This window comes from Oculina patagonica, chromosome 14, assembly GCF_052425735.1.
Source record: "Oculina patagonica isolate OP01 chromosome 14, crgOcupat, whole genome shotgun sequence".
In the NCBI taxonomy this organism is placed as follows: domain Eukaryota; kingdom Metazoa; phylum Cnidaria; class Anthozoa; order Scleractinia; family Oculinidae; genus Oculina; species Oculina patagonica.
In genome coordinates, this window is record NC_135771.1 from 21,342,562 (window position 1) to 21,360,785 (window position 18,224).

Consider the following 18,224-nt stretch of genomic DNA (forward strand, 5'->3'; position numbering starts at 1 on the left):
TTAGCATTACAAGATTGCCAGGGTTTCAAAAAATGCAAGCAAGGCTTGATATTTGTTTAAATAACAGTTTATTGCCAAACATTTGGAACATTGCTAAGGTTTGGTAAAGATTTGAAGTGACACATGACTTTGTGTACTGAAAGCGGAAATGTATTAACCAGTACATTTTGTAATTCAGGGGTGGACCATTATAAATCAAGGGAGAGATCAACTGCCCCCCTCCTGCCCAGAAAAAATGAAGAAATAAAAATCCCCCCCCCCAAAAAAAAAAAAAATTTCCAGCAAGCACTGATCAATCTTGACAGAGAGCTTGTGTGTGTAAACATCTGCAGAAAGCTTAGGCTAGATATATCCTCCCCCCCCCCCCAAAAAAAAAATATATATATAATTGTCCACCCCTTATGGCAATTACATATATTGCGGTGATAACAACTATGATCATAATTTTCCATTCAACTAATTAATTTTATGTTTTTAAATCTCAGTGCTCTAGATGTACTCATCAGACTAACATGTAGTCTGGCGGCTTAGCTCGAAATTTTAGTTGAATTGTGCACTTTTTGATACAAGCATGAAACTTGGCACAATGAAAGTGGTCACCAACAGAACTTTTTTCAGATATAGTGGCAAGCCCGAAAAACACCGGTTTCCATGGAAACCGTAATTTATTAAAATCAATGAAATTTTGTGAAATATTTGTTTGTCCTGGTTTATAGACAAATACTATTATGCCAGGTAGTGATACCAAGTCGCACGTACAAAATTTAGAATGAAATGCTGTAATTTAGACTGTCCACAGCCCTATATTTTCCTATTTTTCTTCTGTTAGCGAACGGTTCACCGATTGCGAGAGACCTGGACGCTAGCGCAAAACAAAAGACGCGAGGGAGCAGAGGGCGGGGAACGAAAAATCTTTTCCCATGCAATAACTTCCTAGTAAATTATTGGTATCAAACAGATGGTAAAAAATAACAATTGTAAGCCTAATTTAAAGCATTCATATCTGTATTTATGAATAAAAATCTACAATAAAAGGTTTATAAAAGTACAAGAAGAAATACTTTGTGGGAGAGGGGCCTCTCGGCTGAAAATTTCATTGCTGTTTACTAGCTGAAAATAGGAAATTGGCGTTGGCACTATATCAAGAATTGATTAGTATGCGAATGCTTGTAATCCTGCAAAGTTTGGTGCTTGTATCAAAAATCGCACAATTCAGGAGCTAAGCCGCCGGACTAATGCTTATAACCTAGGTTAGAGCTATACATGTACTGTTTCAATGTTAAGGTTCCTCTTTCACCGTTATGTCACATTTAGGTGCTACATTTTACAAGCTTGTCACAAATTGCTTCAAACTGCAATTTACATTTATATCTTGGCAAGTATTTACTGTTTTGTCAGCTGGAATTTGCATATCAGGCTTGTTAGATTCGTTAGAATAATCACTTTAATCTTCAACAAAAATTATTCCAGTAGTCATCTTCAAACTACTGAAGTTTAAAGAACTACATGTAAGGAAAATGATTACAAAATTTTAATTGCCATGTTTCCTGAGGTCACTGTGCACTTTCAATAACATTCTGGCAAACTTTGAAAGTTTAAAACCATACTAACTGACTAGTTACTTCAGCCAACAGCCACATCGACGGGATGTAATAAGTAGCTTTTGATCTAGTTTGTTTGTTTTTAGTGTTTGTTACATACAGTTGTTGTATGACTGACAGCAGTGAAAAATACAATATTATTGTTGGTTGAATTTTGACCTTCGGATTTGGCATGTTATTGAAAGGTGCAGGACAGTAAACTTTACTTTCAACTGTTTTTAAGTTATGGTACATTCAAGTTACTGTCAAGATGTTGTGCAGTTTAACACTAGTTTTCAATGTTCAAGAAGATAGTTAACAATAAAATTATTCAGCAAATTGAACAAATTGTGCCTAATTGTATGTTGACCATTGAAAGGACTGCAATGTATTTCAAATAACGATAAAGGTAACAATGGGTCCTGAGTTATCAACAATCAAGTTTCTGTTCGTTAACAACATGCACTTTATCTGAAAGGTGAAAAAAGGCTCTAATACTTTGGATTATAGTGTGGTCTAGGTTTTTTTGTTGACTATATCCATGGAACGAACATTATCACATTTCATGCATTTTGAAAAAGGCTAATAAACTAAAATTACAACCTGTTTTCTATGAAGGGTGTTCCAATGTGATCTTAAAAAGTAAGTTGGGGAAGCACTTTATAAGTAAAATTGACTCATCATGCATGTACATGTTCAGTCATTACTAATAGTTGGTTAGGTTTGTAATTATCTCCACTGCTTGAAGAAATAAATTGATGCCATGATTACCATCATCTGAAAGTGGGTCAATAGCTAGTGTTAAAATCACCCTGTCTTCATCAGTCAGCTCTATTGATGAACGTGGAACCTGCACATTATTATTGGTCTGAAGCTCTGGTACTGGCCCATATTCATCAATGCCATAATTTGCTGAATCAGTCACTTCCTGATCCAAAACCACTCTTACAGCCTGTTGGCTTGAATGTGCCTGTTGGTAAAATCCTGCAATCCATATTTGAAAAGGTGTTCTGCAGTTTTCAGTCCTCATTGGATGGTTATTCCACTCCAAAGTAAATTCACTGATAGAGCGATTGATCCTTGGCAAGTAAATAAAGTGCAGAGCGTATAGGTGCACTTCATCTAGGGGATCAAGTAGGAACTGGTCTTCCATAAAATAGAATAAACCCTTGTAGTATGAAACAAACGTATTGCCAACATCACGCCAAAGGCGCTCGATCCTCTGGTTATGGACTGAGAGTCCAGTTATGACTGGGTTTACAGCTGGTCCATACCTGGTAAGCATCCACCTGGCTACTGCAATGTTTTCAGTTCCATGATCGCACCTTATGCGAGTAGGGACATTGAATGCCTGAATAGCATCTTCAAATAATGCCAATACAGTTGATGCCTCATTGTTTGTACTGCATTTCAAGAACACAACAGCTCGGGAAAACCCATCTATGGCTCCATGAACAACCATTCTCCATCTCACAAGCTTGTGGTTGCCATCCAGATGCCTGCAATAATGTAAAAAATATAACTGAAACTAACTGTGGATTAATTAAAACAAAAAGTTGCAATCACTTACAAGTGGAACGTTCATTGTAAGTTGTATATGGCAACTGAATTTTAGGATCATGGAGGTACACTGTACAGGATTAATTTGTAGAATATCACATATTACGGTAGTTTTTCTTGACCAAGCATGAGTTCTAGGTGTAGAAATAATTATATATGTCCGAGTGTTTTTTATTCACAAACAAACAAAGGAAACGACAAAGGCAATAACAATTTATTATTTATACTGTTATCCTTGTTTCATATTTCCTTTTGCAGTACACTCGAGTTATATAGAAAGGTCCACAATATAAAATGTTCACACGTCTTCATTTAACTCAAAATATTATTTGCTTAAGCATGCTATAATTATGTACAATGTATATACAGGCAGTGCTGCTTGTCAAACGGCTTGAAGGTTGCAGGTTGAAAAATCAAATTGACTCTGGTGAGCCTGAATAGCACTCTGGTTAGCCTAAATTAGCTTACATGTAGGTTGCTTGCAGTTAACCTTTATATTGGTTTTTATTTTTCAACTTCAACTAAAATAAGTGGGTCGTTTCAACCTGCAAAAAGTACCTGCCGCGAATTTTTCCTACATCACATATATCACAATGCTTAGGTGCCTTCTTATGTGCTACTGACAGGAGGATGCACTTTAAATTTGCCGGATTTCCTAGTCAAGATAAGTGCCCAGGACAAATTTTCCAAATTTTAGGTTTTAACTTGTCAATATCCATGATTGAACCAGCTTTATAATTGTACAATAATTATTTATTGTTGGCAAGAATCATGAGGTTTTTACTAGCTAAACTTTTTACATTCATTTGGACTGCTTTTTAAGGAGAGGGGTGGGTTTATATTTTAAATTTCAGAATTCTATGGGGGTGCTTATTTGAAGAGGGAAGGGCACTTGATTGAGGAAATACATTCCCTGCAAATCTTCATTTCATAGAACACTGTCAGGTGGGTTTGAAATAATAAATTAAAAAATCTAGGTTATTATTTCTTTGCACGTGGAAGATCTAGTGTGGCCCCCAACCCACCCACCCACCAACACCCCGCCCCCTTTATAAGGCCCAGCCATGCCAGGCAGTCTTAAAATACCAGCTGGATGTCAGTGATTTTAAAATAACTTCATATTTTTTTTTTAATCTGAATCATAATTTACTTACCATAGGCTGTTTGGCCCTGGAACTCTATACACTCTTCTTCTTATTCTTAATCGCTGTCTGCGCTCTCTTCTTGAGGGGTCCACTCGTTGCATTGACTCTCTTAACCTAGATCTCGGAACGTTAACCCCTCGACCACGAAGTGCACCTCGCATCATTACTTCTCCAGAGTTGGGTGACAACTCTAAAATCGACCTGACAAATACGTCGAGCTCCCCATCGTCAATTTCACTAAACCGTATTTGCTCTCCAAGTCCCAATTCTGTTCGTCGCCTGTGTAAGGTCATTCTAGATACGCCCATCATTGTTGCTATTTTTGACCAGGCAAAACCAAGGTCCCTTAGACCTTCGATTTGTGATTTCGAGATGTCAAACCGTGGTCTTCCTCGCGATCTTGCACTGCCTGCGCCGACAGGTTCCTGTTGGCTTCGAAAACTGTTATCATTGGCCTCTTCTTCAAGCCACTGCAGGTGCTCTCTAGATCTCTCAGTTAGGTCTTCATACAGTTTAAGAAGTTGTTCTAAGAGTTCAGTTATTTCCTCACTGACATCACAGTTCCACGATTCAAAAATACAGAGAAATAACACGACGTCAGAGCAAGTACCTTCCGCAATGGTAAACATCCGGTTGGCAACCTCATAGTCTACCGTAAAGAGGTTCTGTCTTAGCTCTTCATGGGGAAGTTCATTGAGGAATTGCAAGAATTCATTGCGAAGAATTTGCAAATCTACTTCGGCCGCCATGATGGCAGAATGAGTAGTAGACGGGAGCTCCGAGGAGACTGGGGGCCATAGATTAGGATCATTCTCGTCCCCATAGCCCTTTCGTTTCTCTTAGCCGGCTTGGCACGAGAAAACGGAGGGCTCTGGGGACATAGGATTTTTGAATTAATTCGAATTTTTTTGATTGGCTGTTTGGAACAAAGAATTCCTAAACGGAAGTCAAAAACATAACGACTCTCTCATACATTCTTTTGAAACGTCATGACTGCATACATGAAGACCGGAAGTCCTAGAATCTAGGACTGGAAATCCTCTGTTCCCAGAGCCCTTTGTTTTCTCGTGCCAAGGCTCAGCTGGCTAAGAGAAACGAAAGAGCTATGGGGACGAGAATGAGATTAGGATAATTATAAGCTATCAACCTCGTCCCCAGGGCCTTCTCGGGACGAGTTTTCAAAATGGCGGCTCGTCGTGACGAGCCGCCATTTTGCATGCTCGTTTGCATTATGACGTCAAACGCGCAAAGATTCCTGGTAGTTGTGGTAAAGTAAGTTCGCGCCAAATAACGACGAACAAATAACGCCGATTGTGTGTTATTTTGCTTAGGGCTCGCCGAATTGGTTTAAAAAGGTCTAAAAATGCAGCCTCAGTCTATGTTTTGCCGGAGGTCGCAACATTACAGGCTGCTATTGTGGCTGTGGTTTCTACCTTGATATTTCGCGCAATTTTTCTTAGTTTCAACGGACGCGCGCGCTGGTTAAATTTCTCCACCAAATGACGAATTCAATATAATAGAATATTGTCTTGGTAACGGTTTAGAATTATTATCGGCGCCGACAGTATTTTGGCAGTGTGCAAAGATTCTAGTGTTCTTCGAACACGGTAATTGCCTTTGTCTATAACAGTAGCGCCATCAAAGTCAATTAACGTGGCATTGACTAACCCTAACCCAAATCAATTACTTTGTTTGTGAGGCACTCCACATTATTGGTTGGCAATGTTCGAGCCTCTCGTATAGTTTTTAAGATTTCGTTGATGTTCTATTTTTCAGATAGTATGCATGCACTGTGAAAATTTTGGAAGATTTCACCGAAGGAAATAGAAGAAAATTGCACTTAAAGCCACATAACGCTCAAAGTCGCATTTGTCTGGGTACTCTTATACTAGTAACTGAATCAGAGATTAGGGGAGTGCGTTCGACCCAAGATAAGGCTAGCAAACGTAATCCGAATTACACGACTGTTTATATCGTCATACAATTTTTTAAAAAACGACCGCGTGTGCAACAGTAAAGCGCGCATCCAACATCACTTGAAACTATCAGAGATACAATCTCAATCCAACAGTGCACGAGGCAGCACAGCAATTTTTTTACTACTGTTAAAAGGAGGACTGCCGAAACGTTTATTTTTTAAGCACAACTTACAGGGCAAACTCGCAAACGCAAACCGAAGAAGATCGTTAGAACGAATCAACCTCGTTCCCAGGGTCTCTCGCAAAGAAACTGCGACGTCATTAATAATTAGCCAACCTGCCACATACCAAGATACACAAACCCCGGACACATAAAACGACTTTCACTGGACAGCCAAGGGACCACACGCCACCACAAGATTAGGATTTGTTCTCCTACCGTCGAACACAAAAATTGTTTACAGACTAGCGTTATCGGCTTCATGAATTGTTTTTGCGCGCGCTGTCTTTGTTGACGTTGCTGTGACGCAATTAATTGCTTTCTAATGTCTAATCACATGAGGTCGAGGCCAACTTGCCACATACCGACATACATAGTACCACACATAGAACCACTTTCGCTTGCGCGTTCACAGGACAACCACGGGGCCACGGGCCACCGCAAGGTTAGGATGCGTTCTCCTACCGTCGAACGCAATAATTCACGACTTAAACCCAATATTTTAACAGAAATGGTTGTAGAACACTATTTTATCGTTGCTTATTGTATTTGATAAGTTTGAGCGAACTGGGAGTGAAAACAAATGCAAAAACCAGATTTAAAAATTTAAACACTAGCGCGCGCCACATCCATGTTATTACCCTATGGAGCCACCTTAAGCAGCATTAAGAAAATGGATGCTTTTTCTTTTCGGCTTGGCTAGTGCGCGAGGTAAATCGTCGTTTTCTCGTAAACGAGCACGGTGACCTATCATTTTTTTCTCTTTTTCTGATTCCAGTAAACGCTTCCTTTCTATGCAGTGAATATAAACAAATTTCTATTGTTGAAACTTCAGTAATCAACGGAAACGTGAACTTCGCCGCTACCAGTGAAGATAAATTTGTGGTGTCGAGAGCACTGTACGTTTGGAACAAGTTGAATCGCTGTCGTGCCTTTGTCCTGAAAGAAATAGTAAATTGTTTCTTGAAGTCGATGCAGTACTTCACGTTTTGCGTCTTCCCTATTTTTTTCTGCTCCCGCAAAACGTTAACTGAAAGGTTCAAATGACACTTTTCTGGAGGCTGATATTGTAAGGAATTATGGGGTAGATTCAAAGTCCTCCAGCTCCCAAACGAATACGGGGACCCCACTTTTTTATTTTGAAATTTAGGTTCCCTTAAGATGAACAATCAATAGACAAAGTTTGGATGAAAATCTATTGTCAGTTCTATTTCAGAGGAATGACCTTAAATGAACATTACGCGCGCTCAAGTTGAAGGTATTCGTTCAGTTAGCGTCCCCTCATGGGTAAATAGTAGACGCTTAATCAACTAATCAGAGCGCGTGCTTTACTTAGGTTGTGCTACAAAAACATTATGCAACGTCTACTCACGATAGATTTACTAGATCACCTTGCACCTGTTTATTACTTCTATCCGTATTTTTTTGCTGCACTGTTGAAGCTTGATATTTTGATCCTTCCTCCTTCTATGCCAACTAAATCCTAATTAATGCAGTGCAGTGACCGTACAATAAATACAATAATGCATAAAGCTCAATAACTTAGCACTAGGCACATGTACGCCGTGCGGACCTATTTTTTTATATTTTGCAAGAAGTTTTATATTTCGCAACAAGTTTTATATATTTTGCAAGAAGTTTTATATTGCGCAACAAGTTTTATATATTTTGCAAGAAGTTTTATATTGCGCAACAAGTTTTATATTTCGCAACAAGTTTTATATATTTTGCAAGAAGTTTTATATTGCGCAACAAGTTTTATATTTCGCAACAAGTTTTATATATTTTGCAAGAAGTTTTATATTGCGCAACAAGTTTTATATATTTTGCAAGAAGTTTTATATTTCGCTACAAGTTTTATATATTTCGCAACAAGTTTTATATTTCGCTACAAGTTTTATATATTTCGCAACAAGTTTTATATTTCGCTACAAGTTTTATATATTTCGCAACAAGTTTTATATTTCGCTACAAGTTTTATATATTTCGGAACAAGTTTTATATTTCGCTACAAGTTTTATATATTTCGCAACAAGTTTTATATATTTTGCAAGAAGTTTTATATTTCGCTACAAGTTTTATATATTTCGCAACAAGTTTTATATATTTTGCAGCAAGTTTTATATATTTAAAGTAAAGTTCTATATATGACAAACAAGTATTTTTGATACAAACGGCATTCCATAACCAATTGAATGGTTTGCATATTTCATAATAACTTCTTTCGAAAGTGTCTAATTTCATTGGTGGTTGACAATTTGCTCTAGATTACAAAAACAGTAACTTTTAGTTATATAACAACTTATTGCAATGCGGTCTTGAGTGCTTACAAGATAATGATCATAAAACAATTTTATAATGAATACATCTTGGTGATGTTGAGAGTAAACTTTAAGCAATATGAAACTGTATGTTTACGATTTATTTGACTAATTTGTATTTCGTGAATGAAACATGAACAAATGATGAAATGTTTAAAGCAGCTTTAGTACCTTACTCTCCAAATACACATGGTAATTTGCTGCTTGCATTTTTCAAAAAGCTTTTTTAGGAATAAAATAGAATTTTTAATAAGAAATATCAAACTGTATCTTGACAATCCATAGTACTTATTTGTAATTTTTGAATGAAACATGAACAATTTAAATGAAATGTTAAAAATGGCTTAAGTAGTTCACTCTTAAAATTAATGTAGTAATCTGCTGCTTTTATTATACAAAAACGAGTAAATAAAGTAAATAAGATTTATATTAATGCAGCAAAATAACTGTCATTGTCAATGTTCAAGTACAGTAGTACACTCCGTTTTTTTAGTGTCATCTTCAGATTGATGGCTTTTCATCTTTGTAACAAGCTTACTGCTTGTTGACAGCTGGTAATCAACGCATTCCAGTAAGAGAAGTTTTTCAATTAAAGTTTGTGTGTCATCCTTATAGGCAAAGATATCTTCGCCAAGAAATTCATTAATGACCTTTCGGAATACAGTGACGTTGTATGGTCTTTGTTCCTTTTCCAGGTCGATGTTGACATTCATTTCAAGATAGCAATTCTTCAATAACATTGACCGGTTGCAGCTGAGACATTTGATTACTCGACAGCCAGGATTGCCGCTGACTTTCTTCTTGCAGGCTTTATTGTTGCATACAGGGTATGCATTAATGGCAACGTTCAAAGTATCTGGGCAACATAACCAGGTGTTTAACTGCTGTGGTGCGGAGGAAAGTTCTTGCTCCTTTGCTTGAGATATGGTAGTGGACCTGGTTGTTGCTAGGCATTTCCCATAGAAATGACGCAATTTGCATGCTGTAAAGGTGTAAAAATTTCCCTCTGTCACCTGGTTTATGTGTTCCCCCCAGATGGATAATGTTATTGAGCCAGTGCTGTCTGTCAAAAGTGCATCACGGACTTCTTTGTTGGAATCTTCACTGGGTTTTTGAATGGGGCCCTTCCACTGGATAGATCCAGATACAACAAACACACCTGAAGAACATTTGTTCAAGGAAGAGATTTTTGTTTCTTGGCGTTCTGGTGGTGGACAGAATCTGAATGGCATGGAATGTGGTGTGACGTCTTCAATTGCTGCTCCATTGTTTAGGAAAATTGTTCCTGATGACGCAAGTTGCAAGTTTGTGATTTTCACCAGTTGCTGTGCAGTTAACTTGTCTACAAATAACTTTCTCTTGCTCCCATCTCCTATCTGTGTCATGACCCTTATGCTTTTGACATCATCTTCTGAAGTCTGGAGGTCTATGTCAAAATAGCAATTTGCACTCTTTTGGCTCTTCTGTGCTTGAGTCACATTCTGTATGTAACCAGTAAAAGCTGTTGAAGAAACGGAATAAAATTACTCTCTTAGCAAAGACAACCTTGAAGTTACAGAAGTGCAGGACCATTTACAAATTACTTTCCATAAAAATGTGGAAGGGATAAGTAAAATTAATGGGAAACTTAGTGCACTAGAAGAAGAAAAAAATGTCAAAAATGAATACTGTTTAAGCAATAGTGATACTTACTTGTCTTTGGTGAAGATCCAGGAGTTGTAGGGGAAGAAGTACAGCCATACTTCATTTTTTTGGGAGGGGTGTGGTAATTGGCCATCTAAGAAAGAAAACAAACATTCATTTGTTACACATCTGTGTTATTTCTCTTTAACAGTGTATCTTGTGCCAATTGATCTAATCTCTTTTCTTCTAATATTCTATACTTGTAGTTTGAATTTTTCTGTACTGCTTTTAATCTTTCAAAGGTCATGGGTTCAATGACAAGGTTTGACAGTGTTCGTGCTCTAGTTAATGCTACATATGTCAATCCTGCAGCTTTTTCAGAAGGTGCCAAGTCTATCCATGTATTTTTTAGAGTAAGACCTTGTGCTTTATGAATTGTCATTGACCAAGCAAGCTTCAGAGGAAACTGTTGTCTCTCCATACTACTTCCGTGTGTGTCTGAGCAATTTAGTACTGGACATATTGGCACACAGTTTGGCATTAAATCAGAAAAACTTGGACCTGAATAATCATTTTCATCAAATTGCACCATTATTGCAATAGGAAGCACTGGAGGTTCATGACCTGGAGCATAAATTATATCAATAACTGTTCCTATGGCACCATTGCACAGACCAACTTCGGTCCAAAGATTCCGAGTTAACATCACTCTAGCTCCTTTTGACAAGTAAATAACTGGTTGTAAACCACCAAAATCATCTGGACTAAGATGTTTGGCTTGGCTGTTGCTGTGTTGTGCATTTATCTGAACTATCGGTTCATTCAACTCTTTTAGTCTGTTGAAGTTGTTTGTTGCCACCTTTTCATTACCATAAGAGAGTCTCGCACAAGAATTATGAAAATGTTCTAGGTTTTGAATTCTATTTGGTTGCCTAGTTAGTAGTAATTCCCAGTCATCTACAGTAAAGTCACCATTTCTTGCTCTCATTTGGAGTTGCCTGAATTTCTCTTGCTCTTCATTGTTTCCCTTAGCTCTTTCATTGATTTCTAATTTGACAACAGTGTCAAATTTGCGATACATGCAATAACCTTCAACAGCTAGGTCACTACGTGGTTTGTTGTGGTATAACACTTGATCTGTAATCGGAGGTAACTGGGCAACATCTCCAACTAATATAATTGATATTCCTCCAAATGGAATAGTAGTCAAGCCGGTTGCTTCTTTACATCTTCTATTAATCCAAGCAAATGTCTTTTGTCCAATAACGGAAAATTCATCAATTATTAAATATTTCACTCCGTTTAAATTTTGTTGCAATCTCATCAAAGCTGATGACTTCAACGGCCCATTTCTTTTTCCCCTTATAGGTAATTGTAATAGAGAATGCAATGTAGTTCCACTGACATTAAATGCTGCAATGCCAAAAAAAGAACAAATCCTGCATTGTTGCTCAAGTAGGCATTTGATTGCATCGATAACATAGCTCTTGCCTGACCCTGCTAAGCCAGTAATTATCATTAATAGGGGTTTGTCATTGCCATGAAGAAAATGATCTTTAACAATATCATAAGCTATGTGCTGAGCATGGTTCAGTGTATCAATATCAACAATTTGTTTTTTCTGTCTTCTTTCCAAGTTGAAAGAACTCTTCTGATCATTAATCCAGTGGGGCATTTCTCCAATTTCCTGCATTGAGTACTTTGAAGCATCTCTTTCCCAAAATCCTTTTGGAAAGGGAGAGGCTTCGTTACTAGGTGATTTATTTTCTAAATTAAGATTAGCAAGTTACATCCATTCTTCTCTTTCACCAGTTTCATTTTCATCTGCATGTTCCTCTTTATCAATTTCATTAAAATACTGTGAAATCAAGTCTAGTTGGTGCAACCAATTAGGAACAAGGTTTTGTGCTCTAGTTGTAGTAAGAAAAGAATGCCATGCTTCAACGTAAACTTGCTCAGAACCCTCTTGGTTATCCCAAGCAGTGGCAAAAGTATTATGCCAGGGCTTAAATTTCAACAGCTGGTATTTGCAAAACAACCCATAATAAGGTCCTTTGGGATTGGAAGAATAGGTTGGGTATGTTTTCACTACAACAGGTGAGTTTCGTTTGTTTATGCCTGCTTTACCTTTGAAAAAGTTAGAAGCAAATTCTAGAAAATTCAGACTTGATATTCCAGGAAAATCAGATTCATACATATTTCTTCTGGCATACAAGTCAAGCAATGACATTTCAGTGTACAGAACATCATTTTGCAATTGTATTTTGCGAGAACCATCTAGGGAAGCTGTTACGATTTGAAATGACGAACTCACAAGCTTTGTTGAGAGCAGTTGATGCATTACTTCTTGAACACTCATATCTCTTTGTCCAATGGCTCTCATCATGAGCTTTTTAATAACCCTAGCACTGTCATTGTCATTTGAGGTTTCATGCAAGACAGATGTAAATGCTTCCCTCACAACAGATGACATCTTTTCACTTTTTGAGGCATACTTTGCAATGTATTCTATACATGAATGGTAATCAATGATAACCTGTATGTCACAATTGGCCCTCCAGCCCTGTAACTGTAAGCGTTGGTGATTGTTAAGACGAGTGTCATTGCGTTTTGTTACTACTTTTACTCTGTGATGTAGAGTACCATCCTTAGCCCGAATTTCCTCATATTCTAAACAAGTTTTTGCACAAAAATCTTTTGGGTAGTTAAATCTACAAGAGTATGTTTTATCTGTTCCTGTTCTACGCAAGCAATAAGCAGTCGAACAATGTGTGTGCCTTTGAACTGAATTCAAAAGATCTTCATAATCCTTATTCCATTCTTTCTTGTCAATGTCTTCAAATTTCTTTTTGCAAGGGTGAGTGTTTGGTTTAACCCAGTTGCCATCATCAGGATTGCATGGATTTTCAGTAGACATAAGAAAATCGACATAGTTACAAATTGTCTTTTCTGCCTCCTGACCTTCTTTAATTAACTGTTGATTTTTCAATAGCTCCTCTGTAGAAAGGTTGGGAGAATTTTTTGCCATTGACTTTGCTGTGAGGTGACCCTTCAGAGCAGTTTGAGAAAGGTCACACAAATTTGGGTCACTTTCAAGTTTGGCTACCCCATGACAGTGAATAGAACCTCTCTGGACGGCATATTCATACCTAAACCAATGCCATTTTGCACCCAGAGTTTCTTTTAGCCAATATTTGACAAAGGCTTCAGTGCGTTCAGTGAATAACCAATCAAGCAAGTGAGGGTTATTTATAACATTTTCTCTGCGTTCTGAATCAGATAACTGCCTGTCTACATCAAAGAGTGTATGGAATTCTGGCCAGTGAAAATCGGCACATGACAGGGTCCAAAAAATGGTTGGCACTCCCTTTTGGTTAATGATAGTTTTCCCTTGCTTGATTCCAGTAAGCATTTGTACCAGATACATTTTTAGCATAATGCATTAACTTAGACATTAGAGTATCATAAGAGTTTGACTGCAGCATCTGCCTTAAATCTTCTATGGAAAGTTTGGCTTCTGCCGGATTTTGTTTTAAAAAGTAGCTTCCCTGACCTAAAATCCTTCTACGATACAGCATATTATAGGCCCAGTATCCAAACCTTGGATGTGATGCAAATCTGTACACCCATTTTCCATCTATTTTTTCTCCAAATTTTATCAAGTGTTTCAGCTTGCTTGCAAATGCATCTGTTATGCTGTCACTAGTATCTCTTAGAAGAGCATTGTTTGTTGGATCACCCTTTCCATCTGGGAAGAGGGTAGGGAATGACATTGAAGCTAAGTATTGTACACTGAATTCACTTAGAGGTTCGGTGCCTATCTGCCAATCATGTTTTTGAGTCTGGTTTATAAATTTGTTCTCAATGATATCCTTTTCCTTTTTTTTATGAAGATTCATAGGTAGGTAACTACTCATTTCGCTCTCATCATTGTAGACTTTTCATCATTGTCAGAATTTTTTTTTTTTTTTTTTTTTTAATTTATTTATTGACACACAAAGAACACTACTTACTTAACAAATACATACACTACCTACGATGCTAATTACAAGACATTACTTATTACATTATTTGATATACATTTTCTTTTTAAATAATATCGCAATAACACGCCTTACAGTACCTACTATAACAAATAGCACTCTTACAAAAAATATTACATTATATTACTATTACATTTTAAAGTTACAATCTATTTACAAAGTTCAATTTTTTACTACTAACTCTAATACTAACTGTATGTATTTTATTTTACTATGAAACGAAAAATAGATAAAAAAAAAACAGGACAGGTCCGGCATCAACACCAATATCATTTTCATCATCTTCATTTTCCTTACACTCAATGGTACTTACACCATGTAGTATACCATTTTCAGGTAAAGTTTCAAGGATTTCATTGTCTATTGTGATATTTTGATACAAATGGTTGTTTGGTTCTCCTTTTTCATTAACACCAGTAAGCCAATAAAGAGCATCAGAAACTTTTTTCCTTCTTACTGTGAAATCCCTTGAATTGTTATGCTTTCCAGAAATGGTGAAAACTATTACTGGAAGGTCCTTAGGACACCTGGGTAGTACATCAGCAAGCTGCTGTACATCCTGGGGTAATGTTATGACATGTCCTTTGTAAGCCTTTTGCCCTCCCCTTGGCTTTGTATAAACATGCATAACTGGGAATGCTCTCGCAATTAGCATTTCTTCAAACTGTGTTAATCCTTGGAGTTCTTTAGGAACTGGAGAAGGTATCATTGAATTCTGGACAGAAAATTTTTTGGGAATAGTTTTATCGCGTGAACACCTGGAACAAACGTATTTGTCTATTTGTTTTGGTTTGGATTTAAGAGGCCATGCTTCATGACACACCGTACACTGGTAGATACAGAACTTCATGGATTTGTGAAATTTTTTCATCATTTCTTTTGGTAATTTCTGCTCATGGAGTTCTCCAGATTTAGTCTCGAGGTTATGAATCGAGGATTCGTCACAATTTGCTTTGTCTTCATCATTTACGCAAACATTTGGTGAGAAAGATATACCTTGACTATAAGCATTTGTACTTTTGACATGATCTGAATTCAAATCTGGGGCAAAACATTTGCTTGTGTTATCATTTTGATCATGCTGGTTTAGGACTTCTATAACTTCTGGTGAATTCATTTTTTTGGGTAATTTCTGCTCATGGAGTTCTCCAGATTTAGTCGACGTTATGAATCAAGGATTCCTCAGAATTTGCTTTGTCTCCTTCATCATTTACGCAAACATTTGGTGAGGAAGATATACCTTGACTATAAGCATTTGTACTTTTGACATGATCTGAATTCAAATCTGGGGCAAAACATTTGTTTGTGTTATGATTTTGATCCTGGTTAAAGACTTCTTCTGGTGAACTACATTTAGTTTCAAACTTTATTTTTTTACTTTGAACACTATTTTGCTCTTGAACTACTGGTGAAGTTCTTTTTCCTACAAGTTTATTTGTGGTTGTTTGAAAATGGTTTGAGATTTCATCTTTGTTTATGCAATGACTTTCACGAGGTATTGAATTTGTCTTTGTACTTGCATGTGCACTTGTGACTGTTTGGGACTTGTCACAAGTGTTTGTCAAATTTGAAGGTCGAGTTTGGCTTTCTTTTACAGTTTCACTAAAAGTATCAGACACTTTTTGTTCCTTCCCAGCATAATTTTCCTCAATGTTTGATTTTTCTGTAATGTTTATACTCTCATCCACCGTCTTTACAATTTGATCAATGCAATCACTTTCAATGATTAGTTCAAAAACTGCAAAAAACCATCCACCTGGAATTTGCGTCTGTAATAGGTCAAAACTGCCATATTCTCTTACAGATTTTCTGAGATCATCAAAGTACAGCCATTTACCAAAACTGTGAACAGCACATGTAAAATGAGCTTGACTGCAACGCACAAATGCTTTCAATGCATAAAAGGAGTTGCCAACTTGGATTTTGTCATATATGAACACACTTTCCCTTATTTCTGGGGCGAATTCGATGAAAAGAAACTTTGAATTAACTACAGATGTAACCAGTGGTTCATTTGCTAAACATCCACAATCTTTGCAGTTTAACCTTCCAGGTTGTGTATGTACATCTGAAACATACAGCGGCCAAGAAATGTTGTCATACTTATGTTTACTTAACTCACTCTGTGATACAAATGTAAGAAAAATCCTGCTGTCAAGTGTAACCTTTTTTTCACACCTTTCACAATAAGATTCAAACATTCTCTGTGTTGCAAAAAGGTTGACCTCTTCTGTATTTAGAGTTCCAAAAATCTTTTCTTCAAATATTTGACTGAAAGCAGCATTACAATCTCTTGCTTCAAATGAACTACAACGCTGTCTAAGGTATAACCAAACAGGTTCTCGAATCTCTGATAACAGTTGAATATTATCAGGAAACTGACAATAATCTGCAACAGCATTAAATCATAGCAGTTCAAGAAATTCACTTCTGGCTGATAGTTTGGACAAAAATGGGAAAAACACATATCTAGAAACCTCCAAAAAACAGTCAACTGCGCAAGAGTAAATTCCAGGCTTTAGAAAAACTGAGTTCATGAAATGGCCCTTGAACACGTACTTCATTTTAAAACATTTTCTTACCATGTAGTTGAGTGATAACTCCTTCTTGATCTTTGCTTCTGACACTTAAGCTTCTTTGTTTCTTGATTCAAATCCCAAAACTTTTTCTCCTAAAATTACAAATAAAATAGGTAAGCATACCAATAGCACCAGAATTTGCAAAGGAACGCCAAGTTAAATTCAAGAAGTTAAAGGTAAACAACTATCTCTCACCTTTATATATTTCTATCCGTTGCACAAATCACTGCTCGACACCTTTGAATTCTATCCGTTGCACAATTCACTGCTCGATTCTTGGTTTCTACAAGAAAAATTACGACAGTTCTAGTAACCAACAAACGTTCACAACTACCGCTTGAGCTTTTTATATTTTTCAATGATATTTCGGCTGGAAGACGCAAGCACAGAGTCCAAGTGAAAATTATCTCACCTCTTTGTGATCATGAGTTTTAATGCGCTCGCGAACTGTTTTGAAAATATTTTTCTTTAACGTTTTTTGAACTGATCTCAGCTGCTAATGTTACTTAAACTCTCTTTTAATCTCGTAAAACAAATCTTGGTTGTGGACTGAGTCTTTCAGACCTTGAAGTGTGATTTGTGTCTGACAAATCGCGATTTCGGATCGAGTCTGTCGATCCCAGCGAACGGCTGGTCAGAGCTACTCGAAGCAAAATGTCTTTCTGATCTCAGCTGCTGGCGTAACTTCGACTCGTTTTATCTCGTCAAACAAATCTTGGTTGTGGACTGAGTCTTTCAGACCGTAAAGTGTGATTTGTGTCTGACAAATCGCTATTTCGGATTGAGTCTGTCAATCCAGCGAGAGAGCAAAACAACTCGCAGCAAGCTAACCTACACGAACTATTCTGGTACTTGAACAAATAACTTTCGGCTTCCAGACCTTGTGAAATGAATAGGCCTTGAATGAAACTTCAAATTATCCTTACCTCCACTTGAAGATGATATGAAGCGATCGTTGTCACCATGTTGGAAAGCAATCGTTGTCACGTCTTGTCACGATGTTTGGAATGACTCCCGTTTGTTGTCGCGTGCGCACGTGATCATGATGAGTTGTCATCACGATTGTCATCATCACCCAATCACCACGCAGAGATTCCTTTAGCTACGTCATCATGGACCAATCGCCATACAGGCATTTATCACACCTCCCGATACCCACTTGCGGGCGTAGTGCGCAATTCCCGATACCACTTTGCGCGCTCACTTTGGCCAAATCGAGATTTTCTTTACATAC

The 18,224-nt window shown here is 37.2% G+C and overlaps 2 protein-coding genes across 3 annotated transcripts in view; one reads left to right on the plus strand and one right to left on the minus strand.

The window, feature by feature from the left end:
- Positions 1–18,224, plus strand: part of LOC144638799 (protein patched homolog 1-like) — a 53,571-nt gene that overhangs the window by 24,712 nt on the left and 10,635 nt on the right. The gene's annotated exons all lie outside the window — the stretch shown is intronic.
- LOC144638844 (uncharacterized) lies at positions 8,616–18,218 on the minus strand. 2 transcript variants are annotated; one of them, XM_078498131.1, is made up of 5 exons: positions 17,917–18,218; positions 17,186–17,273; positions 16,994–17,082; positions 10,438–10,522; positions 8,616–10,246 (listed from the first exon to the last, which is right to left on the minus strand). In XM_078498131.1, the coding sequence occupies exons 3-5, from the start codon at positions 16,994–16,996 to the stop codon at positions 9,201–9,203; spliced, it is 1,134 nt and encodes a 377-aa protein (XP_078354257.1). In that variant the 5' UTR covers positions 16,997–17,082; positions 17,186–17,273; positions 17,917–18,218; the 3' UTR covers positions 8,616–9,200. The 2 variants fall into 2 exon arrangements, with proteins under 2 accessions (XP_078354257.1, XP_078354258.1); XM_078498132.1 differs by lacking the exon at positions 16,994–17,082 and having other exon boundaries at positions 17,186–18,218.